The sequence below is a fragment of the Trachurus japonicus genome, chromosome 20, assembly GCF_045865225.1.
Source record: "Trachurus japonicus isolate A0001 chromosome 20, Traja_1.0".
Taxonomy (NCBI): domain Eukaryota; kingdom Metazoa; phylum Chordata; class Actinopteri; order Carangiformes; family Carangidae; genus Trachurus; species Trachurus japonicus.
The window spans coordinates 10,034-37,500 of record NC_140926.1 but is presented as its reverse complement, the minus strand read 5'-3'; the positions used below and the strand labels follow the sequence as shown (position 1 = coordinate 37,500).

Genomic DNA, 27,467 nt, shown 5'->3' with positions numbered 1-27,467 from the left:
AGGCTCCTGGCCCCGCCCCCTGGGCTGTTGGTCACGCCCCCTGAGGCTCTTGGCCCCGCCCCCTAGGCTGTTGTTAGTCAGTTAGTGAATGTCAGAAGAGGCAGAAACAACAAACACAACCGTGTGAATACGTGATAAAGTTATTTCAGGCTTCATTATCTGTGGCTCTGACATCATCACAGATTGGCCCCGCCCCCTCACAGTCGTCATGTCAACCAGATCCACATCATCACAGTCGTCATGTCAACTGCATCCAGCTCATGAAGAACTGAACATGTTTCTCTTCTTCTCCCCCACAGCTGACGATGGGATCGTCTCAGAGCAGTGAGAAGCTCCACTGCAACCGCTACCTGAATGGACAAGGTCCTCCGTCGCTACAGCAACAAGGTCGTCCACACACACACACACACACACACACACACACACACCTGTGTCCTGGGTTGTGTCCTAAACCCCTCCCTCCTCCCTACTCACTATGTAGTGAATTCAATATAGTGACTCACTGGTCAAATAAAAAAACACTTTTGGACACGACTCCACCGCACAGTTAATGACGTATTACGTTGCGTAATTAAAACGTTCCGACCGCGATCGTAATGGCCGGCGTAGTTACCATGGATACAACCATGGTAACGGCCGATGTAGCATAGACCTACGGGTGTATAGGTACCAACATAAAAAGAGGAGTAAAGCAATGTATTAAGCGGTAATATATATATTTAAGCATCAAATATGTTCAATCAAACCCACATAGTTTGAAACAACGTTCAAAACACACACAGCCACTCACAACTAAGCATAAAGTCCGCTAGCTTAATGCTAACATATAATGTAAAACACCATAGACGGGCTAACATAAATTAGCATCGCTATCCAGAGTCTGTGGTCAGTTTATAACGCTTGTTAGGAAATTTACTCTGACGTTTGTTGTGGGAGTCTGTGGAAGCTGCAACCGGACAACTCTGGCAGCTGGACACATTTATTGAGGCTGCTGCACTACTGCATTTATTTGGTAGCTACACCGGTCACTACTGCATTTATTTGGTAGCTACACCGGTCACTACTTCATTTATCTGGTAGCTACACCGGTCACTACTGCATTTATTTGGTAGCTACACCGGTCACTACTGCATTTATTTGGTAGCTACACCGGTCACTACTGCATTTATTTGGTAGCTACACCGGTCACTACTTCATTTATTTGGTAGCTACACCGGTCACTACTGCATTTATTTGGTAGCTACACCGGTCACTACTGCATTTATTTGGTAGCTACACCGGTCACTACTTCATTTATTTGGTAGCTACACCGGTCACTACTGCATTTATTTGGTAGCTACACCGGTCACTACTGCATTTATTTGGTAGCTACACCGGTCACTACTTCATTTATTTGGTAGCTACACCGGTCACTACTTCATTTATTTGGTAGCTACACCGGTCACTACTTCATTTATTTGGTAGCTACACCGGTCACTACTGCATTTATTTGGTAGCTACACCGGTCACTACTTCATTTATTCGGTAGCTACACCGGTCACTACTTCATTTATTTGGTAGCTACACCGGTCACTACTTCATTTATTTGGTAGCTACACCGGTCGCTCTGGGTCGCTGTGGTCACGGCGATCCGTGACCGCAATGCATGATGGGATATCTTGCTCCGGTTAGTGACCATCGGATGTTCACTACATTTTGTGGTGAATTGTGGGATAGATTCAGTCGCTAGACATTCGGACACCACTACAACAACTGGTCACTAGATAGTGAGTCAGGGGTGATTTCGGACACAGCCCTTGTGTCTGACACACTCTCCACCTGTAGCTCACTCACTGTGCTTCCTCTCTGTGCTTCCTCACTGTGCTTCCTCACTGTGCTTCCTCTCTGTGCTTCCTCTCTGTGCTTCCTCTCTGTGCTTCCTCTCTGTGCTTCCTCACTGTGCTTCCTCTCTGTGCTTCCTCACTGTGCTTCCTCTCTGTGCTTCCTCACTGTGCTTCCTCTCTGTGCTTCCTCTCTGTGCTTCCTCTCTGTGCTTCCTCTCTGTGCTTCCTCACTGTGCTTCCTCTCTGTGCTTCCTCTCTGTGCTTCCTCACTGTGCTTCCTCACTGTGCTTCCTCTCTGTGCTTCCTCTCTGTGCTTCCTCTCTGTGCTTCCTCTCTGTGCTTCCTCACTGTGCTTCCTCTCTGTGCTTCCTCACTGTGCTTCCTCTCTGTGCTTCCTCTCTGTGCTTCCTCTCTGTGCTTCCTCACTGTGCTTCCTCTCTGTGCTTCCTCTCTGTGCTTCCTCTCTGTGCTTCCTCACTGTGCTTCCTCTCTGTGCTTCCTCTCTGTGCTTCCTCACTGTGCTTCCTCACTGTGCTTCCTCTCTGTGCTTCCTCTCTGTGCTTCCTCTCTGTGCTTCCTCACTGTGCTTCCTCTCTGTGCTTCCTCACTGTGCTTCCTCACTGTGCTTCCTCACTGTGCTTCCTCACTGTGCTTCCTCACTGTGCTTCCTCTCTGTGCTTCCTGACTGTGCTTCCTCTCTGTGCTTCCTGTGCAGCAGCCGACCGGAGCGGCGGCTCGCAGCCGAAGGGCCAGATGACCTGGGTGATCCTCCACCGAGGCCTGCCGGGCTTCGACCAGGACAACACGCTGCAGATCAACTACATCTTCCCCGACGGAGTACAGACGGTAAGGAGGAACTCTCAGGGAGCTTCCAGACCAACGAGGTTCTGGTCCTGGTTCTGGTTCCGTTGTGGAGCCTCAGAACCTCGGTGCTTCCTGTTGGACCTGCTGTGTTCACAGGGTTAACCCCCTAACCCTGTTGGACCTGCTGTGTTCACACCAGTTTCTTAATGATCTGGTGTTGCAGTGAACTCAGCTTCCTCCATCAGGTCCAACGATCAGAGTGACTTCACCTCATTCAGCTCCAAAGAGAAACTCATCCAACTGCTTCTTTCTAGCTTTTCTGTAGATTCAGTCTTTGTCCAAATCTCCTTCAAACATTTAGTTTCTTCATCAGACCACTGCAGATTATTCTCCTCCTCCTTCCTGCTCGTCTTCACACAACTAGAATGAGACACGCCCACTGATGATGTCACAGCCTAGAATAAGACACGCCCACTGATGATGTCACAGCCTAGAATGAGACACGCCCACTGATGATGTCACAGCCTAGAATGAGACACGCCCACTGATGATGTCACAGCCTAGAATAAGACACGCCCACTGATGATGTCACGGTTCAAATTGAACCAACTATTTCTTGGTTCCCTTGAAAACCAAATCTGTAATTTTTTCGAGCCCTGCTGGTGTGAGACCTGGTGGTTGTTGTGTTTGTCGTTATGGTTGTGGTTGTGTTGTGGTTGTGTTGTGTGTTGACTGGTGACCCCCCCTGCCCCCCCCCCCCCCCCCCACCAGGACCAGCACCCCCACCCCGGCCAGCCGTACCCCGGCCAGAGGATCTGTGCCTTCCTGCCCGACAACCGTGACGGCCGCCGCGTCCTGAAGCTGCTGGACAAAGCCTTCACCCTGCAGCTGCTGTTCACCGTCGCCACGGCAACGGACAGAGCGGACCGCATCACCGCCGCCGTGCCGCTGAAGCTGCAGCCGGACGGGGGCAGCGGAAAGTGAGTCTACACAACAACTACAACTACACAACAACTACAACCAACACAACAACCAACCAACACAAACACAACAACCAACACAACAACCAACACAACAACTACAACCAACACAACAACCAACACAGCTGGGGCGGTGCGTGGCGCAGTGGGTAGAGCGGCCGCCCCATGTAGAGGCTACAGTCCTCGCCGCAGGCGTCCCCGGTTTGAATCCCGCGTCGGGCGGACCTTTCCTGCGTGTCATTCCCCCTCTCTCTGCCTCCCCATTTCCTGTCTATCTCTACTGTCATCACTATCAAATAAAGGCAAAAAAGCCGAAAAATATACTTAAAAAAAACAAAAAAAAAAACAACCAACACAGCTACAACTACAACTATAAACACAATCACCGCCGCCGTGCCGCTGAAGCTGCAGCCGGACGGAGGCAGCGGAGAGTAACGCCGGGATTCCACTGGATGGAACGATTCAGAAACAGGTCGGCTACGGAACGGCTGCTACTCCGACTCCGTCAGCTCACAGCGGTTCGGTCCGTGATGGACTCGGCTGCTCAGGGGGTTTGGTTTTTAGATGATTCGTTAAAAGGTGCGTTGCTACGGGAACGGTCCCCTCTCAGCCCTGTCACTGGCCGTGTCTCCGCTGACAGGACGCACCGGGCTCTTGGAGCGACGTGCAGCAGTGCGCGCGGTCGCTGTGCAGCGATAAAGTTGTCCAGCAACGGCTCTGATTCACGAACTTAACTAAACTCTCCCTCCTCCTCTGTCACCTGCTGCGTGCTGCGCGGTGCTGCGCCGCTGCAGCAGACGGGCATCAGCAGATACGTACATTACGTCACATGGAAGCGGTGCGTTTAAGGTCCAGAGATGCCTGGGGAAATGTAGCTTCAGTGGATGCTACCGCGCTACTGATCAATTAAACAGCTTAACTACTACTGCCCAACACTGACAACAACCAACACAACAATCACAACAATAACCACAACCAACACAACTACAACCAACACAACAACAACAACTAAAACTGACACTGAGGGTTCAGATGTTACAATGTTCAGACATTTTGAACCAGATCAATAGAAGTTAATAACTGATTCACCTGTGATATTATAATGATGTAATAAAACAACCAGCTCTGCTTTTCATGCACTAATATATAATATTATAATATAATATAATATAATATAATATAATATAATATAATATAATATAATATAATATAATAGCTATAATATATAATATATTAATATAATATAATATAATAGCTATAATATAATATAATGTAATAATATATATTGTGTGACTTGTGTCTGCTCAGTGATGGTTACCCCGACTCCGAGTACCTGAAGACTGTGAGGAAGCTGCTGAAGGACAAAGGCATCGAATGAAGAGAGAGACTTAATGTTTGGATCTATCTTTTAATCTTTATCGTTTATCTGACTGTTGTTGCCAGTGAATAATATAATAATATATAATATAATAATTGTTTAATTCTTATTCTAAACAAACTGAACTGTGAAAAGGTTTGAAGCACTGTTTTCTATAATGTTAATAACTTGTTGTTAATGTTAGTTAATGAATAATAAATGTTTGAGTTCAGAGCTGCTGTCAGTGTCTTGTATGTTTTTGTGTGTGTTTTTTTTGGCTTTTTCACCTTTATTTGATAGCACATAGTGAGACAGACAGGAAAGGGGGAGGCAGAGAAGGGGGAATGACATGCAGGAAAGGTCCACCCGATGCGGGACTCGAACCGGGGACGCCTGGGTTGAGGACTGTAGCCTCTACATGGGGCGGCTGCTTTAACCACTGCGCCACGCACCGCCCCAGTGTCCTGTATGTTTCACCTGTGTGTTGTATGTTCACTAACATAGACCAGAGCGGCATCTTTATGCAAATGAGAATGACTGATGCATCCTGGGTAATTTAGGGGCAGCACCCGGCATTTTTACATTGCACTCAGTGGCTTTTTGTGTTTTGATGGAGCGTAGACTAACTAACAATCAATCTGAATGTTTTATTTTGTGTTTCTTTTGTAGCACTATGTCTCATAATTATTTTGACTCCCTCTTTGAAACCCACCGTTCACGCTATCTTGAAAAATGACAATGAATGAATCTACGGTATGCTCCTTTAGCCTCCCACAGTGATCAATGACTCCACACAGTGGCCAGAAATGTCTGAATGAATCTACGGTATGCTCCTTTAGCCTCCCACAGTGATCAATGACTCCACACAGTGGCCAGAAATGTCTGAATGAATCTACGGTATGCTCCTTTAGCCTCCCACAGTGATCAATGACTCCACACAGTGGCCAGAAATGTCTGAATGAATCTACGGTATGCTCCTTTAGCCTCCCACAGTGATCAATGACTCCACACAGTGGCCAGAAATGTCTGAATGAATCTACGGTATGCTCCTTTAGCCTCCCACAGTGGCCAGAAATGTCTGACCCAGACATCTACACGTATTTGGTGGAATCACCGGGAGGTTTTGGCTCAGTGTTGTCTGGAAACAGCCTGTTAATAGACAACTTTTTGTTACTTAGTTTGTCAAGAAGCCAGTTAGGCTGAACTTTTCAATGCTGACCCTAAATTACCCAGGATGCATCAGTCATTCTCATTTGCATAAAAATGCCGCTCTGGTCTATGTGACACAGTAACCCGTAGAGACGGTGATGTCACTGGTGGCGGTGGGCGGAGCCTCACAGCTGGTTAGTGTTAGCATTAGCGTTAGCCTGGTGGTTTAGTGTTAGTGTAAGATGAATTTTATTTTGTTATAAGGGACTATTTTATGTTGTGTAATTAAAACTGTTATGTTAGAACGTTATAGGGCGGAATGATCTGGTTGGCCTAAGATAGAATGTTGGGGTGTTTATGTCAGTTGAGGAGTAGAGGAGACGAGTGACTGACATAAACACCCCAACATTCTATCTTAGGCCAACCAGATCATTCCGCCCTATAACGTTCTAACATAACAGTTTTAATTACACAACATAAAATAGTCCCTTATAACAAAATAAAATTCATCTTACATTAGCATTAGCGTTAGCCTGGTGGTTTAGTGTTAGCATTAGCGTTAGCCTGGTGGTGTGAACGCTGGTCGACCTTCACGTCTCTTCACCGGGGGGGGGAGGGGGGGCGATGCAACCTAATGCTCTTATTTATTTTTCTCTTCCACCTTGACGGCCACTTCAGGCCGTGCCGCCACCTGATTGGTCCACGCCGCCGGTCTGAACTTTCCCAGTTTAACGGCGGCTTGATGTTCTCTTCAAACTGAATTACAGCCAGAACCTCGACTCACAATAACCTCTAATCTGGTTTGGGAGCCGCAGTCATCCAGGAGCCTTCAAACCACTTTCTCCTGGACGCTCACACACTCATCTGTCCAGCAGGACACACACACACACACACACACACACACACACCTACACACACACACACACACACACACACACACACACACACACACACACACAGTCTACTGAGCTCACTATCCTTTATCTGTCCTGTTGACATCGAACCATGATTCTGTCTTCACATTTAGGTGTGTGTGTGTGTGTGTGTGTGTTTGCGTGTGTGTGTGTGAGAGGGTGAGGGGGGTTAGGGGGGTGGAGGGGGGTTGTGGGGGGGGGGGGTGAGGGGGGTGAGTGAGGGGGGGGATGAGGGGGGGTTGTGGGGGGGGGTCCTCTGAGATTGAAGATGTCGTGACTGAGGTTGAAGGAGAAACAAAGACACGTTCAGTTCGTCTGTTTGATTTTCTATTTATTTTATTCATGATGACATCATAACATGTGACCTGTTAATTACCTGTCAGAGGTCAAAGGTCAGGGCTAATGACATCACACACACACACACCTACACACACACACACACACACACACACACACACACACACACACACAGGTTAGACCTTTGGAGGTTTGTATTCATCCTTCAGGACAAAGACTCAGTGAGGACAAAGTTATCAGAGCCGAGACGTTTCTCCATCTCTCTCACTCCACAACGACCGGACGCACAAACTGAGTAACTGTGTGTCTGTGTGTGTGTGTGAGTGTGTGTGTGTGTGAGTGTGTGTGTGTGTAGGTGTGTGTGTGAGTGTGTGTGTGTGTGTGTGTGTGTGTGTCTGTGTGTGTGTGTGTGTGAGTGTGTGTGTGTGTGTGAGTGTGTGTCCCTCTCAGTGCTGATGTAGTGATATGAAACTCAGAGGAATCTTCTTCTTCTCGTGTCTGTTCAACAGTCTGAGGCCGATTCCTCCAGGACTTCAACATTCATCCTCCATTCATCCTCCATTCTTTCATTTTTCTTTCATTTTTCTTTCATTCTTTCTTCTCTTTTATTCGTTCTGGTCTTTCTTTCTTTCTTCTCGTTCCGTGTCTCGTGTGTCTCGTGTGTCTCGTGTCTCAGGGAAGACGATAAAAGACCTTTGACTGTTCGGACCAATGTTCATCTGAATGTGAGTGAAAGGTGTTTGAGGTTAAAGCCTCTGGTGCTGCTGCTGTTGCCCCTAGCGACACTCACCAGGGGGGGGGTGATCCACCTTGAACCAGCTCCTCAGCTCCACCTGGGGGGGGGGGGGTGGACGGTGGTCTCGTCTCTGTCTCTGAACGGCTCCATTTAGTGATTAATGGGCTTTTGGTTGACAAATCACCCTGAGCATCGGGGGAGGGGGATGGGGGGGGGGGGGGGCAACCACACAATCAATGCACAAGGTTTCTCTCCCCCCTCAGAGTCAGAGCTGTTTCATCTGATTGTGTCACACGGTTTCTGTTTCTTTATGGTTCAGATCAACTTGTTACTAGTAAATCTGTTCAACAACAGCTTCATCCCATAGCTGAACTCAATAAGACAATGGAAAGAACAGAACCAGGGGGATGTAGATGCAAATGTGGGTGTGGGGTCTTATGTCTTATGTCTCATGTTTTTTATGTTCTTATGTCTCTATGTAATTGAGGTGTATGAAATGTGGGAATGTATGTTAATGTATGTAAGTTGCACTTCTCAAGGCCGCTCTGTACGAAATGGTGAAAACTATTTTCTTTGGAAGGACAAATGAACTTATCTATCTATCCATCTATCTTTAATCTCTGATCAGTTTCTGAATCAAACATATTGAACAATAATAAAACTGACTGATTGATTGATTGATTGATTGATTGATTGATTGATTGATTGATTGATTGATTGATTGATTGATTGATTGATTGATTGATTGATTGATTGATCACAAGGTTCATGTTTAATAAATAAAACTCCCTTTGGTCTTAGATTAATGGACATGTAACCACACAATGTACATTCTGTTACAACAATTCAAGGCAAACAAACGCCAGTTAACACACACATACACGCACGCACGCGCGCACACACACACACACACACACACACACACACACACACACACACACACACCATCTACAAAGGTCAAATTCTGGAGAAGATTGGTTTCCTCTATATTGAATAATAAATGGCGCCGTCCTGTGTGAGGGCGTCTCCAGGTTAAACAAACAGGCCGAGCTGATTACAACCACACACACACACACACACACACACACACACACACACACACACACACACACACACACACACACACACACACAGCCACACACACACACACACACACACACACACACACACACACACACACACACACAGCCACACACACACACACACACACACACACACCTGTTTGAACAGGAACCTCCGTGTAGGGTCAACACGTCCCGCTGATGTCTGACCAGCTGTGGACAGCGTTTACTGTGAGAGTCACACTAATAATAATAATATATATATAATATAATGACAGATAGGGTTATATTATATATATTTATATATATATATATATATATAATATACCTATATAATATAATGACAGATAGGGTTATATTATATATATTTATATATATATAATATAATGACAGATAGGGTTATATTATATATATATATATATATATAATATACCTATATAATATAATGACAGATAGGGTTATATTATATATATATATATATATATAATATACCTATATAATATAATGACAGATAGGGTTATATTATATATATATATAACCCTATCCATCATCATTATCATCAGTGCTCGTTTCTCTTGACGTATTTTCATTGACTCAGAAGAAGCTGCTACAGGTTCAGACAGAAGGAGAATGTTCCTTTATTCTTCATGAGAACAGAGTTCCTTCTTCGCTGGGAGGAAGAGGAGGAGGAGGAAGAGGAGGAGGAGGAAGAGGAGGAGGAGGAAGAGTCCAGAAGAAGAAGAATATATTCAGCAGCAGTTTTATCTTTGTCTTACATTCTCTCTTCTTTTCTCATCTCTTCACTCTGTTTCCTCGTCCGTCCGTCCGTCGCAGCTTCTCTCCGTCTCTTCGTGTCTTCGTGGTCTCGTGGGGACAATAACTGTCACCCAGCATCATTTACTCTGACCGGCGGCCATCGCCGAGTTAGAGAGCTGAAGAGACCATCCATCCCTCCTTCTTCTTCATCCCCAGTTACTTAAATCTCTTTATTTTCTCTTCTGGTTTTTTATTGCTGACACTCTCTCTCCCTCTCCTCCACCGGCTCAAACACATATTTCCATCGTTTGTCTCAGTGTCGGTGTTGCACATCGGCAGCACTGCAGTCTGCTGCACACCTGGCAGCAGGTGAGGGTTAAAGGGTTAAAGGGTTAAAGGGTTAAAGGGTTAAAGGAACGACGTAATGACGTAATGGATGAACAGGAAGAGGTGGAAGAGAAGCTCCTGAAGCAGCAGGTGGAGGTTTTACCGTCGGTCACTGAAGACGGTGAAAAGACTCAATGTTGGAAACTGCAACAGTAAATCCATCCAATAATTCAACTGAAGAGCAGAGTTTCAGTCAGAGGCTGTGAGCCACACCCCCCGGTCCAGGTCGGGTCTATCACAGGGTCACTAACCCCTAAACCTAACACACACACCACACACAGGTAAACAACCAGGGCCCTCATTTATCAAAGAGGGTGTAAAACTGCTACTATTGTTTTCCGTACAGCGAAAAGACAAAAATGGCGTACACCCTAAATATTTACACCTTTTTCAGATCAATCAAACTGTGCGTACGCACAACTCTCCACAATTAATCACACCGGACCCAAGAATGGTGCACACGTGAACACACCTCTTACTCCACCCCCAGAATGCCTATATACAACTATATATGGTCAGCACGTGCATATTTAATTAGCCATGTGGCTCTGTGGAGCGGCTACAAAGTGACAACGAAGTGACAACAAAGTGACAACGGAGACAACGGAGACAACGGGCGGAGGACGGGGGAAAGAAGCAGAACTACATACATGGCGATATCGGGCAATAAATCAGTCAGAAAAATGATCTTGCATTTTAATAAGCTACAATAAAAACAAAAACCTCCCAAATCTCAACAAACAGGAGCAGAAAGAAGAAGAATCTTTGCCCCTTTATCCCTTTTTTTTTTTTACACCTAGATGTTAAAACAATAAGCAGGATTTCCACGATAGTTACCATTACTTTGAACGCCTTTCCACTACACAGTTACAGCTCTACTGGACTCGGTTTAGGTCATTTTCCATTACAGCTGAGTCCTTCACAGTTCCTCCTCAGGGCCACGTTGTCTCACTCTTTATTCTCTCGTCAGCTCCAAACTCACGTGCACCTCGTTAACTCAGGTGACAGAATAATAACAGTCTCAGTAGCTGCAGATCAGTGTGCGCTGCTGCCGGTGTGTTTTTAAACTTGGCGAGTTTGATCCTTGCCGGACGTCACACTAGAGTGTGTAAAAGCAAAAAAGCAAAATCCTCAATCCGTTCTGTTTATCAATTAACATAAAGCCTAGTGTTATTATAGAGCGGGTTGGATTGCCAGCATCAACGGTCAACCACTACCACAATTACTTCAAAAAATCCTACTGTGCTCTTCTAAATGTACTCCGCTCCTCTCTCCCTCTCACACTGCAGTTCTCTGACTCAGCAACGGTGTCGCCAATTCCTCCTGTTCCTCAAAAAAGGTGTAAATCACGGTACGCCAGGGTCAAAATGGGTGTAAATGTCCGCACTTTTCCCCGTCAGGTTTTGGTTTTGATAAATCCCAAATTTGGCGGAGAAAAGTGCGTACGCACAAAACGGGGGAAAAAGGGTGTAAAAAAAAGGTGTATCCACAATGATAAATGAGGCCCCAGGTCTGGTCAAAGCCCTTCTAGGCAAGTCAGGCCACTCGGCGGCCATATTGGCGACGCTTCGAAAAGCCCAAGAAGACCAGACCCCTATCTAATTGAATGGAGGGGTGGTCAAATCCACCCTTTAACGTGATAGCAGGACGGAAAAAACATACAGACGTGCTAGCCAGTGAAATAAGATACAAATAAAAACAAAAAAAACATAAACTTTACCGCAGAATGACGTTTAAATCGCTATTTTTCCACAGGGAGTACTCAACTGCGCATGCGCGTGGATTTACGACACCGCCGTCACTGTACGGCTGTAACGGCTGAGTCCGTGATCTAGCAGCAGCCCGAGCCGAGCACCTACACCACCTACACCGGTCTGCCCCTGGTCTGCCCTGCTCTACCTGGAGACATATCGGCATGAGTCTGGAGATTTTTGCCCAAAAATAAACGCTAGACTTTCATGAAATCCGTCTTAATCATCACCTATGGGCTCCTAGTTCTGTGTGTGGTGACTGTGTCTGCTCCCCCCTCCCACGATCCCCACTAACGTTAGCTGTCTCGGATGCTATCGAGTGCTAGCATGTCGTCTCAGCAGCAGCAGTCAGTTAAAATAAATAAATACAGTCCGAGTGAACCGCTGGAGCCACGGACTGATTACCGACCATCACTGACAACTAAAGCCTCGACCGGTATCAAGTATGAGGGGTGTTCGTTGTGCTGAGCTAGCTCGATGCTAACTTCGACTAGCGGTTAGCATCCGCCGCTAGCTTCGGTTAGCATCCGCCGCTAACAGCCGCTTCTCAGCTCACAACAAGCCTCTCGTACTCGGTACAATAAAACAATAGAGGCTCTCGTTATTAATGGTGACGGTGTCTATCGGTCCACGGCTCCAGTGCTTCATCCGGACTGTGTTTTTTATTTTTTTGGAGTGGACTGCTGCTGCTGCTGCTGCTATCATGGACAGGAGGCTAATGCTTAGCCCCAAGGGAGGGGGCCCAGTTTGAATGTTTAGGTTAAAAAATGAAACGAACAAAACTATACATTCAAAAATTAAATTAAAGAAAAGGTGGACTAATCGGTTCATTGTAAAACACTTATTGATGTGAATGAGGTGAATTCTGTATACGTAGCCCCGAGGTAGCTCTTTCGTTCAGCAGCACACACCTGAAACTTTTCATTAAGACCAACCAATGTGGCTGCCAAATTAACAAGCCGGCAGTAAACCTCTAAAACTCCGCGGGTAAATGTAACAGCTTTCCTCCAGGATGAGGAGCCGCTCCCGGTCGCCGGTGGCTCTGCACTTTTCCGAAAACCGTAGAGTAAATGTTCAACCTGACCACATACAGTCATGGATGTATTATACAGTACACACGGTGCTAAAGCCGTGTTGTTGTTGCCACCAGGTAGGTTTGTCTGTCGTAAATCTACTTGTGCGCATGCGCTGGTGCAACAACATGATTGGCCTAGTTCAGCTCTGGCAACGCAGGTGATTGGCTGCTGGTGAAAAGGGGCGGGACATGCGCCATCTTTGGCGTCGCAGCTTTCCCCATTCAAAACGGGCAGAGTGGTCTGTCTCCTCATATTAGAACGTCTCTGGTCTGGTCTACTGCAGAGAACCTGCAGAGACGGTTACAAACAGGTTCAATTCCCTCAAAGTTGAGATTGAAAGAACCCCCCCCCCCCCCCCCCCCCTCCCAGTGGTCGGCCATGTTGGATGAGTGCAGAGTCCGGCTGTGACAACCATTTATGTGATGAATGGGGAGGCGGTGACATCACAGTGACATCACAGTGACATCACATCTTAACGCAAGGATCAGGCCGTGACTGGTTCTCACTGCTGCTCATATCACAACTACATCTTTTTTTTAGAGGGGGGGGTGGGGGTGGGGGTAATAACTAATGATGCTGATGCTCAGCAGAGGAAGGTGGTAACGCACTTTACTCTGTTACATTTACTTCAGCTACTTCTACTCCTGCCTTGTCCCTACGAAGTAGAATTTGAGTACTTACCTGAGGAACTTGTGTCGTTCTTCCTCATCCCAACCCCCCCCCCCATCCCACCTACCCCCCCCTCCTATGACTGAGCTGCTGCTCAGCGCTGAGGAAGGGAACTCCTCCTTCTCCAGTAACAGACACAATATGAAATGAGACGACCGGAGAAACATCTGGATTGATTTAAATAGCAGGAACTCATTTCAAACACACACACACACACACACACACACACACACACACACACACACACACACACACACACACACACACACACACACCGGTGGAGCAGAAGAACAATAATCTGCAGCGATCACAGAGGAGCAGAACGATCAACGAGTCGACAGAAAGAACGAGTGAAGGTTTTGATTCATCACTCGGTCCCAACAGGAGATTAATATCTGAATGCAATTATCACTTCCTGCTTATTACTGAAACCATCTGTGTGTGTGTGTGTGTGTGTGTGTGTGTGTGTGTGTGTGTGTGTGTGTGTGTGTGTGTGTGTGTGTGTGTGTGTGTGTGTGTGAGAGAGAGAGAGACTGGGTCAGACAGGTATTTCATTACGGAGTCAGAGTCGGAGTCGGAGCGATCAGTCAGCGGACAAATGAAGGAGTGATTGAACGTGTTGAGAAGAAGCTGCAGCTTCCTAATGAGGACAGACGTCATCGTCCTGCAGCTGCTTCTCTGAGATTCATCTGGTAATCATCTTCATCATCTTCATCATCATCTTCATCATCTTCATCATCTTCATCATCATCATCATCATCATCATCATCTTCATCTTCATCTTCATCTTCATCTTCATCATAAAGACCGAATCTCCTTGTTGTTTACATTCTACTTCCTGGTAGAAAACCAGCTGTAATGTGAATGAGATCAATAGTAACGAACGAGAGTTTAGCTATATATCATATTTTTCAGGCCCTATCACCGTTTAGACAAATCTGAAATGATTGAAGAAACATTACTATTTCTGTGTGTGTGTTTTGTGTTGCTATGTGTTGTATTTATTCAGTTTGGGGGAATCACAGTGTCTAGAAAGCATCAGTGGCTCAGCTGACAGGGACAGCTAACGGTAGCTAAGCTAACGGTAGCTAAGCTAACATCAGGACGTCAGCTGTTAAAACCCTCCCGTTGTGGGACACCACATGAAACTACTCCAGTTAGCTCAGTCATGTTGGAACTCAGATATCCGCTGGAGAAAATATTTTTTCATGGAGCGTTTATTGAGTCACTGAGTTATTAAAGTTAAACAGGTAGCTAACCGTTAGCCCGGCTAATCTATGATAACCATGACTAATTACAAAAATGTGCACACAGAAATAGTAATGTTTGTCCAATCATTGGTTTTATAAACTTTACAAACATCAGATTAGTCTAAACGGTGATATAGTGACATGAAAAAGTAGATATATAGTGAAACTCTCGTCCTGGTTTTCTACCAGGAAGTAGTTGTAAACAACAAGGTGATTCGTTCTATAGTAACAGCAGAGAGGAAGATTGTTCTGTTTGGATTCTCAGAGTCATTTTAAATCTCTGCAGGAAGTGACCGTGTCGAACATTTAGCAGAACTGAAGGAAACACGGGCGGCTCGGTGGCGCAGTGGTTAGCACCTCACAGCAAGAGGGTTCTGGGTTCGAACCCTAACCCTAACCTTCCTCCCACAACCCACAGACAGGTTCTGTGAACTGGCGACTCTAAACCACCGTCGGTGTGAGTGGTTGTCTGTGTGTGTTAGCTGTGATAGACTGGTGACCTCTGACCTGCAGTCAGCTGAGACAGACACCAGCTCACCACACACACACACACACACACACACACACACACACACCGTATAATATATAACAGTTAAAAAACTCTGGTCATAACTTACAGTCACTGTGCACTTTATTTTCTACACAGTTACACACATCGCACATTTTTTACTTTGCACTAAAATCAACACTGACAATTTGTTGTATATACTTTTGTACATTACATTTTATTTGCTATTTGGTATTTTATTATGTATAGTTTGTTCTTTATATTCTTATCCTACATGTTGTTATCGTCACTGTGTGTAATGCTGCTGCTGCACTGTCATTTCCCAGCTTGGTATCAATAAAGTCTATCTATCTATCTATCTATCTATCTATCTATCTATCTATCTATCTATCTATCTATCTATCTATCTATCTATCTATCTATCTATCTATCTATCTATCTATCTATCTATCTATCTAAACATCAACAACCAATCAGAGAATCTCCATCATATCACTCATTCCAAGCAGACAGTAAGAACTGGCTTGTAGAAACCCAAAGATGTGAGCACTGACTAAAGCCATAATGTAATATGTGTATTTATTACAGTAACGTGGACACGCATCACGTCATCGTCGTCCAAATGTGTATATATTATGTATGTATTCATGTACATAGTGTGTGTCCTACCCCATGTGGTAGTATATTTTATAGGTTGCCTTGTACAGTCTGGCAGAGGGATAAACGATGAAAAGTTAACTCGGGTGCATTTACATGTGTTTTGTTTTTTTGACAAATGTTTATTACTGTAATGTGCATTGTCCCACTTTCAAATGTACTAAACGGAAACTGAAACGTTGTGTTTGTTGGATCATCTGTTGTCCATGCTGTGTTCCTCATGTGTTTCTGCCCTGCGTTGTCACCTGAGTTCCCCAGTTTCTTCCTGTGAGTTGAAATAAATACTGTTTAGTTTTCACCACGCCGTCTGTATCTGGGTCACATAGGACAGATTATCAGATAGATAATCAGTAAAGTTAATAACTTCACTTTGATGTGGCCATGAATACATAAATGTTGATGTTTGTAGATGGATAAATAGATAAAGATTAAGACGCTGCATACTCATACTTCACTTTTTAAAACTCTGGGCCCATTCGTCACATTTAGAGACGCCGCCGCCTTGTGGTGACATCACAACATTACACCCATTCCAGTCAAAACAAGATGGCGCGAATATCGGAAAAACATGTCCACAGCTGGAGCGGTGTTTAGCTCAGTGAGAGCAGCCGCCCCATGTAGAGGCTACAGTCCTCACTGCAGGCGGCCCTGGTTCGAATCCTGCATCGAGCGGCCCTTTCCTGCATCTCATTCTCCCCTCTCTGCCTCCCAAAAAATATATTTTACCAACAAAGATGTCTACAGCCGCTCCTGAAAGAAAAAAGCGCAAGGTAAAAATTCTATTTAATTGTATGAATGAAACCAGTGTGTTTATGTACAATAACGTCTCTAGCTTCATATGGCATCAAAATGTGACACATTTTAGTAAAAGGAGCAAACTACAACACCAGTAAATGTTAAATACTAGTTCGAGGACATTGGGACTATGTAACGTTCCTAAACTTTAAATATTCCTAAACTTGGGAATATTTAAAAAAGAATATTTAAAAAAGTTTACAGTTGTAAATAGTTCTTGCAAGAGGAACCTTAGAATTAAATAGCTAGCAAGCTAGATAACTACATCCTATGTTAGCCGCCTGTCTCTGGTTTAGATTTTTGATTTGAATTTGGAGTTAATTTTTATCATTTTATCATTTACAGGGAAACTTTCATTGTTGAGAGAAGAACAATTGCTCATGGCAACAACTCTGAAGTTGAAGACTTAGATGGTGAAGAGAACAATCCTGTAGATGACTGTAGAACAGCAACCTGATGTTAAATAATCAAGATGATTATTCACCACCTGATTCAGACGAAGATTATTCGCTGATGCAGCTGAAGATTGTGACACAACATCCACAAGTGGCTGTAAATGACAGAGAACCCAAGTCTCAAGTTTCTCTGTAGCACTTCAATTGGTTTCAAAATGTTGAGTGCATTACAAATAAAAAGTATTATGTGTTTATGATTAGAAGTGGACTGCTCCATTTCCCTCCAACCTGGTCCAGTTTCAGGTGAAGATGATGAATTGAAGGTGTTGGACCAGACTGGCGGGTTCGGGTTATGTGGAGCAGCACGTTGTCTCTGACTGCACGTTTCAATACCATGTCACTGGCCAACGGCCGAGATGGAGCTATCTTTAAATAAACAGCTGTTTGCACTTTTGATGTACACACTATAATGTTTACATTTTGAAATAAACTGGTTTGTACTTTAGTTGAACAATGGTGTCTTTGTCCTGAGAACTACTTATTATAGAAAGCTAAAATGTTGTATAGCACAGCAAGGAGAAATAAAACGATGCAGCCAGACAAAAGCTCATGTCTCAGGAGGTTCATACTAAAACGTTGCACAATGTTCATCTGTCAGAAATGAAAACCAGCCTCTTCTCTTTTTACATTTAGCTGTGACCTCTTTTTGTATTGATCACATCTCTCCATCACAACAACCTCCTTTGATGTGAACACAGCACAAAGCTGAGAGACGGACTTTATTATTATTATTATTATAACCTTTATTTAACCAGGTTAATGAGCGCTGTCATGACACCAGTTAACCCCGAGCTTCAGGTTTAGTTGAGTTTCTGTTGAGTCCAGCTCAGGTTTTGGTCTCAGCTTCAACTCGGCTTCACATCAAAGAGTTAAAATCCTGTGAACCGTTGTCAGAGCAGTGTCTTCTCTTGTCTACATGTTGTTAAAGATCATTAAAGCTGTGTTCCAGGCAGGCTTTTGAAACCGTAAATTACAGCTTCAAGTCACAACTTACGACTTTGTAGCGTTCCAGGCAACCCACTCGTGTTTCTCCGACCTGTTTTACCTGTGAAAGTCACTATAACGGCCACTCGTAACTTCTGACCCGTGAACTCGTACCAGATCGAACTGGTACCACTTCACAGGTCGGAAAAACACCAGTTACGGGTTGCCTTGAACGCACCATAACGTCTTGTCAGCCGATGGAGTTAGCAGTCCCCGCCCTCGTCATGGATCTATTGGTCCTCGTCCCTACGTCACCACATTCAGGCGCATCCCTTGGCTGCACACACAGAGAGGACTGCCCCTTTATGCCGTTCTCTCTCCTCATTGGATAAAGGTTGTAGGATACAAGGAAAGTTTTCTCCTGGGCTCAGAGCAGAGCAGAGTGACTGACAGACCCGTGTTTCAGACCAAACACTCTATAGAAGTGATTGCTGTCGGAAGATACAACTATTTAAGACTTAGATTAACACAAAAATATCACTTACTTCTGCTTTAATGTAAGACTGATCTGAGGTCAGTGGTTCTACATGTTGTTAATGATCATTAATGTAAGACTGATCTGAGGTCAGTGGTTCTACATGTTGTTAATGATCATTAATGTAAGACTGATCTGAGGTCAGTGGTTCTACATGTTGTTAATGATCATTAATGTAAGACTGATCTGAGGTCAGTGGTGTGAGAGCAGCTGCGACTTGTTGTTGTGTTTGTGTGTTTCCTGTTCTTTACTCCCACCGCTCCACAGCCACTCAGACTCTCTTCTCTGCTGCTCGGCTGATTTATGGCCGACTATTGTTGTTGCTCTGTGATATTGTTGAATATGGCCGAGTGTGTGATTGCCACCGCAGACCCGGCACTGTCACCGAGACGCCCCCCAGGACCCAACACTCCCTCTAATTGGTTTGGGAGGATTTGGCTCCTTTGAACTGAAGAGACAGAGAGAGAGACAGAGAGAGACAGACACAAAGAAAGAAAGAGAGGTAGAACGAGTGTTTGTGAGGATATTGTTTATTTTCTCACACACTTCCTGTGGTCTGTGACGTATCCCATGATGCCTTTCACTCCTGAATAAACACGGACTTGCGCACTAACGCAGAGCGAATGCAAACCAGCCTCAAATTGGATTGAGAAGCATCAGCAGATAAAATGTGTCAGACACAAAACTGTCAATTAAAAATGATCTGTGAAAGCCTCAGAAACCCCCCCCAGAACCCCCCTCCCCCCCGAAACCCCCTGCCCAGACACCCCCCCCCCTCAGATACCCCCCCCCCCCACTGTCAGTCTGATGAGCAGAGTCAGTTACGACAAGACTACGCCTGTTTTATCATTGGAGCCTTTAAGGTAAAGTAGAGAGGAGGTAACTGCCCCCCCAGAATAACTGATACTGATAAAGAGTCTGATGTTGTTGATGATGATTGAACCTTAACATCAGAGCTCCGCCCCCCCACTGGACTCTGATTGGTCAAACCGGTTACACCAACTCTGATTTATTATGTATTTATTTAAAGGTTTAAGGATCAAGGACATTGCACATTAATAAAAACATTTAAACAAATGTAAACCTGCCAGAATTAGCCAAAAGGCCATTTTGCATCTGTTGTCCCTGGACTGATGTTAAAAGTTACCCTAAAAGAAAAAGAAAAAGAAAAAATTTGGGATTATCAACGTACAAATAATACATTCAATAATTAAAAAGCTGAATAGTGGACACAAGACAGAGAGCACATCTGCTACACAGACACACACAAACTAACATAAAACTGAACTCAAACAGCCGCCACTACAGACTAAACAGAAGCAACATTAAACATCTGATCTGAAGTTTGATGCATTTTCTTGATGAAGATTATTGTTCAGACTCTGAGTGCAGCAGCAAAGTGTCGACTCCCCTTTAATTTTAATCACATCAATAAACTAAAATGAAAATCTATAAATTTAAATGTGTGTGTTGCCTCCTGCTGCCGGTGTCAGTCATCTGCTTCAACGAGAGAGACACCAAGGTTCACTGATCTGTAGCCAGAGTGTGTGTGAGTGTGTGCGTGTGTAGAGAGAGTGTGTGTGTGTGTGTGTGTGAGAAGGGGGTAGTGATGGATGGTGAAGCCCAGCTGAGAATATTGCTCCCTTAATAAAAGCTGCCCTGCAATCTACACGCAGCTAACGGTGGACACACACACACACACACACACACACCATCATTTTAAGAGCGAAAACTGGTTTAGGTGTCAGAAAGAATGATGCCCCCCCTCAGACCGAGCGACTGATTTCTTCTTCTTCTTCTCTTCCACCGAGAGACGGATGAGACGGAGGAGCGTCGTCGTCACGGAGACATACGACTGGATCGGAACCAGAACCAGAACCAGAACCAGTTAGAACCAGAACCAGAACCAGAGTGAGGTTTAATATAAAGAATAGTGAGTGTGACCCCCTAAAACAAATGGCACCTCATAACACAGGTATCAAACATATTCCCATAATTACAGGAGGATTACAGTGGATGCATGATCTACAGTGAAAAAAACATAATGAAAAAAATCCATCCATCCATTGTCCACCGCATTATCCGAGTCCGGGTCGCGTGGGCAGCAGTCGGAGCAGGGATCCCCAGACTTCCCTCTCCCCGGACACTTCCTCCAGCTCTTCCGGGGGGACTCCAAGGCGTTCCCAGGCCAGCCGAGTGACGTAGTCACTCCAGCGTGTCCTGGGTCTTCCTCGGGGCCTCCTCCCGGTGGGACTGCCCGGAACACCTCACGAGGGAGGCGTCCAGGGGGCATCGATACAGGTGCCCGAGCCACCTCAGCTGGCTCCTCTCCATGTGGAGGAGCAGCGGCTCTACTCCGAGCTCCTCCCCCTATCTCTAAGGGAGCGCCCCGCCACCCTGCGGAGGAAACTCATTTCGGCTGCTTGTATCCGGGATCCCGTTCTTTTGGTCATGACCCAGAGTTCATGACCGTAGGTGAGGGTGGGAACGTAGATCGACCGGTAAATCGAGAGTTTTGCCTTTTGGCTCAGCTCCTTCTTCACCACGACGGACCGATACAACGACCGCATTACTGCGGCCGCTGCACCGATCAGCCTGTTGATCTCGCGCTCCGTTCTCCCCTCACTCGTGAACAAGACCCCAAGATACTTAAACTCCTCCACCTGAGGCAGGAACTCTCCCCCGACCTGGAGGGGGCAAGCCACCTTTTTCTGGTCGAGAACCATGGCCTCGGACTTAGAGGTGCTGATTCTCATCCCAGCTGCTTCACACTCGGCTGCAAACCGCCCCAGTGCATGCTGAAGGTCCTGGCTCGAGGGAGCCAACAAGACCACATCATCTGCAGAAAGCAGAGATGAAATCAAGTGGCTCCTGAACCGTACCCCCTCCGGCCCTTGGCTGGGCCTAGAAATTCTGTCCATAAAAATAATGAACAGAACCGGTGACAAAGGGCAGCCCTGCCCGAGTCCAACACGCACCGGGAACAGGTCTGACTTACTGCCGCCATGCGAACCAAGCTCCTGCTGCGGTCATACAGGGTCCGTACAGCCCTCAGCAGAGGGCCTCCGACCCCATACTCTCGGAGCACCTCCCACAGGATGCCACGTGGGACACGGTCGAAAGCCTTCTCCAAGTCCACAAAACACATGTGGACTGGTTGGGCAAACTCCCATGAGCCCTCGAGCACCCTGCGGAGGGTGTAGAGCTGGTCCAGCGTTCCACGGCCAGGACGAAAACCGCATTGTTCCTCCTGAATCCGAGGTTCGACTATCGGCCGAATTCTCCTCTCCAGCACCCTGGAATAGACTTTCCCCGGGAGGCTGAGGAGTGTGATCCCCCGGTAGTTGGAACACACCCTCCGGTCCCCCTTTTTGAAGAGAGGGACCACCACCCCGGTCTGCCAGTCCAGAGGCTCTGTCCCCGACCGCCACGCGATGCTGCAGAGGCGTGTCAGCCACGACAGCCCCACAACATCCAGAGACTTGAGGTACTCAGGGCGGATCTCATCCACCCCCGGTGCCTTGCCACTGAGGAGCTTCTGGACTACCTCAGTGACTTCAGCTTGGATGATGAATGAATCGACCTCTGAGTCCTCAGCCTCTGCTTCCTCGACGGAAGGTGTGCCAGTGGGATTGAGGAGATCCTCGAAGTATTCCTTCCACCGCCCGACGATATCCCCAGTCGAGGTCAACAGCTCCCCTCCTCCACTGTAAACAGTGTTGGCGGAGCACTGCTTCCCCCTCCTGAGGCGTCGGATGGTTTGCCAGAATTTCCTCGAGGCCGACCGGTAGTCCTCCTCCATGGCCTCCCCGAACTTTTCCCAGACCCGAGTTTTTGCTTCCGTGACCGCCCGGGGTGCCGTCCGCTTGGCCGGTACCGTCGGCTGCCTCGGGAGTCCCCCGAGCTAGCCAGGCTCGGTAGGACTCCTTCTTCAGCTTGACAGCATCCCTTACTTCCCGTGTCCACCACCGGGTTCGGGGATTGCCACCGCGACAGGCACTGGAGACCTTACAGCCACAGCTCCTGACGGCTGCGTCAACAATGGAAGTGGAGAACATGGTCCATTCAGACTCAATGTCTCCGGCCTCCTTCTGGACCCGGTCAAAGCTCTACCGGAGGTGGGAGTTGAAGACCTCCCTGACAGGGGATTCTGCCAGACGTTCCCAGCAGACCCTCACGATACGCTTGGGTCTGCCAAGTCTGTCCAGCTTCCTCCCCTGCCAGCAGATCCAACTCACCACCAGGTGGTGATCAGTTGACAGCTCAGCCCCTCTCTTCACCCGAGTGTCCAAGACATACGGCCGGAGGTCAGATGACACGACTACAAAGTCGATCATTGACCTCCGTCCTAGGGTGTCCTGGTGCCACGTGCACTGATGGACACCCTTGTGCTCGAACATGGTGTTCATTATGGACAGACTGTGGCTTGCACAGAAGTCCAATAACAGAACACCACTCGGGTTCAGATCGGGGAGGCCGTTCCGTTGCCGTCGCTCATTCGGGCTGCGCCCAGCCGGGTCCCGTGGGCCAAGACTCTGCCACCAGACGCTCGCCTGCAAGCCCTGACCACAGGCCTGGCTCCAGGGTGGGGCCCCGGTAACGCCAGTCCGGGCGACGTACACTTCCTTGATTGTTTCTTCTTCATAGGGGCTTGGAACCGCTCTTTGTCTGACCCGTCACCTAGGACATGTTTGCCTTGGGAGACCCTACCAGGGGCATTAAGCCCCGGACAACATAGCTCCTAGGATCATTAGGGTGCTCAAACCCCTCCACCACGGTAAGGTGGCGGTTCAAGGAGGGAATGAAAAAAAAAAAAAAGAAGAAAAACATATAACTGCAAAGAAAGTATATAAAATGTAAACAAACAAATAATGTGTTTTTTTCTGTGCTACAGTGGGTTATGGGAGAACATGTGTGAGACTGACCGGAGATGCTGGCCAAACCGGGAAATGGAGAGTTGCATCTGAACGAACTCTGATATTAAGGTTCAATCATCATCAACAACATCAGACTGTCTTAGTCTGGGGGGGGGGCAGTTACCTCCTCTTTACTTTACCTTAAAGGCTCCAATGATAAAACAGGCGTAGTCTTGTCATAACTGACCCTGACGCGCTTGTGTGTGTGTGTGTGTGTGTGTGTCTCCCTCATCAAAGTTTCCTCCTCAGAACTTAATTGAGTTGAGCTGTTTATCTCAGGAAGCACATGACTGTCCTGTGAGCTCTGGTCAGTGTTCAGACACACACACACACACACACACACACAGACTACAGAGTCCACCGTGGACAGTCTGAAGTGGTCTGAAGTGGATCAACATGGCCCTAACCCTCCACCGGGTCCTAGTGGTTCTGCTGCTGGTCGGAGCCTCAGAGTTCTGTGGAGCTGGACCGCTCCACGTTGGACCGCTCCACATCGGACCGCTCCACATCGGACCGCTCCACGCCCAGTGCAAAGTAGAATGGTACGCTCCTTTTCTATTTCTGTGCATGTTCATATTGTTAGATCATATGTGACCTTTGGTTTATGTTTTGATATTGTTTGTCTTTTTAAAAGTAGAAGCAGCATGTGGCTGAAAACATCTCATCTGTTTCTGATATTGAGTTATTGAACCAACATGTTGATTGTGCTGCCTGTGCTTCTCATGTTTGGAAACCTTCAGTGTAGAATTAGTACAATTTCACTACTACTACTACTACTACTACTACTAATAATAATAATAATAATAATAATATTGATGACGATACAATGTAACTGATTCTTTTTCTGTCAATAAACGTGTCATGCGTTTGTTGCTGGTCTTGGTCAAAGCAGTTTGACTGAATGTCATCTGTTTCTGTGACATTAACTATAAACTGTTTTCTTGTCTGTAACAACATCTATTGCACGTCTGTCCGTCCTGGGTGAGGGATCCCACCTCTGTTGCTCACCCTGAGCTTTCTCCTGGTTTTCCCTGTTAAAAGGGTTTTCCATGGAGTTTTTCATCAGTGGATGTGAGGGTCTAAGGACAGAGGATGTTGTTACGATGCCATGTAAAGCCCTTTGAGACAAACTGGTGGTAAAAACGGGCTATACTAATTAAATTGCCTTGCCTTGCCTGTTTAGTTTTGGTTCTTTTCACTCGATGTTAAAGGGACATTGTGTAGGAATTACTCCCATCTAGTGGTGTGTTTGTACACCGTATTCTTTGTGCTGCATTCAGGTGGAATCGGGCAGACGGCAGATGGACGACAGTTGCTAGGGTTAGGGTAACGAAATAAACAAGTGTCTATGTAGACAAGTGGTCGGTCAGCACGAGGCAAAACAATACACGTGACAATATGTTGTCATAGTGATGTTGTCTTGTTTCCTCATGCAGGTACTTTGGGATCCCGTGTCAGGCGGTTTATGAAAGGCTGGTTTCACAGATTAAGAAGTGGAGAACGATGTCTGGCTGCACCATGGGAGGGCAGAGGTGCCTGTACAAGGTGTGTCTGGTATTATTCTTTGTCTTGTTTTTTTTTTACCTTATTCACTTTAAGATTATACATTTTTTTTCAACTCTAACTGATGTCAGGGTGGAGGAGGACAGTGGGACACAGAGGCCTGTTTGGTTCTGTCATGAACTCACCAGAGCACACAACTGGAGGACACAAATGCACAACACAGAGTAGGTCGAACAGACAGAGGTATCCAAAAAGCAAGAGGCAAAAAGGCAAGGTCGAAAGAGCAAACAAGGTCGTGCACAAGACAGACTATGACTTTGGCTATGAGTGTTATGGAAGAAGCCGGGACGAGGACCGTGAACAACGAACTGGCGACGAGACTGCAAGGTGAAATGCAAGAGGTGATGAGGGAAGATGGGAAACAGGAGCAGGTGTGACAGGACGGGGGAAGGGCGTGCAGAAAATTAGTGATTTCAAAATAAAACAGGAAAGACAAGACATAACAAGAAATGTTCAAAACCAAACAGAAACTTGACAGACATGACAGGTTGAGAGTTTTAACATAGTTATTTTAACGTAACTTATGTAACTGGCTGTTAATTAAATATATTTTGGTGCTTCTGCAGCTCCAGTCGGCCTCTGTCCACTTCATTGCAGCCAAGCACACAACTCCCTTCAAGAGATCTGTGGACGACATCAACTTCAGGCTCGTCCCCTATCACCTCTTCACTTGTTGTCATGTTTCAGTAAGTTGTCACTCTCCTGTAAATCCAGTGATCCTTGCATTGACAAAGATGTTCAGAGCATTAGAGATAAACTGTGTTGTCACTTTTCTATCTTCCCTCCTTACTCTCCATTTCTATCACCATGTTTTTACTCACCACATTACATTACACATTCCAGCCCTGAGATCTTTCCCTATTTCTGTGACTCTGATTATATGCAAGTTTGTCATATGTAATAAGTTACAACTCCATCTTTAGGCCATGTCCATCTCAGAAGCCTGGTATGTGATTAGAGACCATGGCACCAACTACTGTAACCTCTACAACCTCATGGAAGGTAAGGTGAGAGGGGGGGGGGTGACCATGATCTGGTAATTAAATAACATTGACACTTGGTCTTGGCGTGTTCTAAGAAGTAACTTTTTGTTTCATTTCTTGTCTTTTTATTTTGAGGTAGAGTACCTAATGTATCACATGGCCATTTTGTTTCCTCTCTTTAATATGTTTTCTTCCTTGTTGATGTGTCATCCATTTCTTCATGGAGTAGCAAGTCTTTCTCTCTATCTGGGTTCTTTGTTGGCATGATTGACTTTGTTGTGTAGTTGTGACAGCTCTTGTCTCAGTTTGCAGACACAGACTTATATTTCTTCTCCTGTCATTTGCTGAACAGGAAGTGGTCTAACTGAAGCCAGAGGTTACAAAGAGGTTACCAGTGATTTTATGTGTACCCAACGTTCTTCAGCCAACTGCACGATCTACTGATGGAATAGGACCAGCGATCATCGCAACATATCAAGATCAATCGCCTGGCAATTTCTATGGTTTCAAAGGGCTCGAAATGGTTGTTAAATGAAAAGGTTAACTTTCCCTGTCCAATAAATGCACAATAGATAGATTCAAACAATATACAATATAGCTGTAACAGAATTTTCATTCATATCTTACAAAGGAATTTGCACCATGTCTGTAAAAAGTCCTCACAACAAATTCACATTTTCTTTTGTTTATGGATTTTAAATAGAACTTGTCCTTACTAGTGATTAGTGATAAGTTAATAGAGGTATCATTTTCAACATATGATGTGAAACCTGGTCGAATAATTACTTTTGACTGTTGATCTTTTTTGTTGATGAACTTTGCTAATCCATTTGTTATATATTTTTTAAAAAATGTTCATGTTTTCTCAACTGAATTACAATCACTTTTTCAAAGTTTTCTGGTTGTATTTTACTGTTTACCGTATTTTACCATATGTGTGTTTTAAATGTTTCTCTATTTTTTTTATCACCTACAACAAGTAAGATTAAACAACAAAATTACAAAGTAAGGGTCCAAAAATCACTTCAAGTATAAATGAAGAGAAGAAAGGGGGAGGATTTGGGATATACTTTCCTCCACAGCTGGAACTTAGCTGTGGTACAGGAAGGTAATGGAAGCAG

General features: G+C 45.7%; 2 protein-coding genes across 4 annotated transcripts; both read left to right on the top strand.

The window, feature by feature from the left end:
- Window positions 1-304: 304 nt before the first annotated feature.
- Window positions 305-4,988, top strand: dtx3la (deltex E3 ubiquitin ligase 3L a). 3 transcript variants are annotated; one of them, XM_085763634.1, is made up of 5 exons: window positions 305-390; window positions 482-494; window positions 2,552-2,669; window positions 3,399-3,607; window positions 4,916-4,988. In XM_085763634.1, exons 1-5 carry the CDS (start codon window positions 306-308, stop codon window positions 4,983-4,985), a joined length of 495 nt encoding a protein of 164 aa, XP_085619760.1. In that variant the 5' UTR covers window position 305; the 3' UTR covers window positions 4,986-4,988. The 3 variants fall into 3 exon arrangements, with proteins under 3 accessions (XP_085619760.1, XP_085619759.1, XP_085619758.1); XM_085763633.1 differs by lacking the exon at window positions 482-494 and having other exon boundaries at window positions 305-387; window positions 2,539-2,669; XM_085763632.1 differs by lacking the exon at window positions 482-494 and having other exon boundaries at window positions 305-430.
- A 19,208-nt stretch (window positions 4,989-24,196) lies between these two features.
- On the top strand, window positions 24,197-26,932 carry LOC146965768 (uncharacterized). Its single transcript, XM_085763971.1, has 5 exons — window positions 24,197-24,342; window positions 25,237-25,345; window positions 25,930-26,049; window positions 26,287-26,365; window positions 26,699-26,932. Exons 1-5 carry the CDS (start codon window positions 24,197-24,199, stop codon window positions 26,788-26,790), a joined length of 546 nt encoding a protein of 181 aa, XP_085620097.1. The 3' UTR covers window positions 26,791-26,932.
- Window positions 26,933-27,467: the final 535 nt, after the last annotated feature.

Excerpts from the sequence above, each read along its gene's own strand:
- LOC146965768 (XM_085763971.1), top strand. The coding sequence starts at position 24,197 with ATGGCCCTAACCCTCCACCGGGTCCTAGTGGTTCTGCTGCTGGTCGGA. Across the intron at positions 26,050-26,286 it reads TCACTTGTTGTCATGTTTCA|GCCATGTCCATCTCAGAAGC; the intron begins GTAAGTTGTCAC and ends CTCCATCTTTAG. Across the intron at positions 26,366-26,698 it reads CCTCTACAACCTCATGGAAG|GAAGTGGTCTAACTGAAGCC; the intron begins GTAAGGTGAGAG and ends TTTGCTGAACAG.
- dtx3la (XM_085763632.1), top strand. The coding sequence starts at position 306 with ATGGGATCGTCTCAGAGCAGTGAGAAGCTCCACTGCAACCGCTACCTG. Across the intron at positions 431-2,551 it reads ACACACACACACACACACCT|CGGCGGCTCGCAGCCGAAGG; the intron begins GTGTCCTGGGTT and ends AGCCGACCGGAG. Across the intron at positions 3,608-4,915 it reads CCGGACGGGGGCAGCGGAAA|TGATGGTTACCCCGACTCCG; the intron begins GTGAGTCTACAC and ends GTGTCTGCTCAG.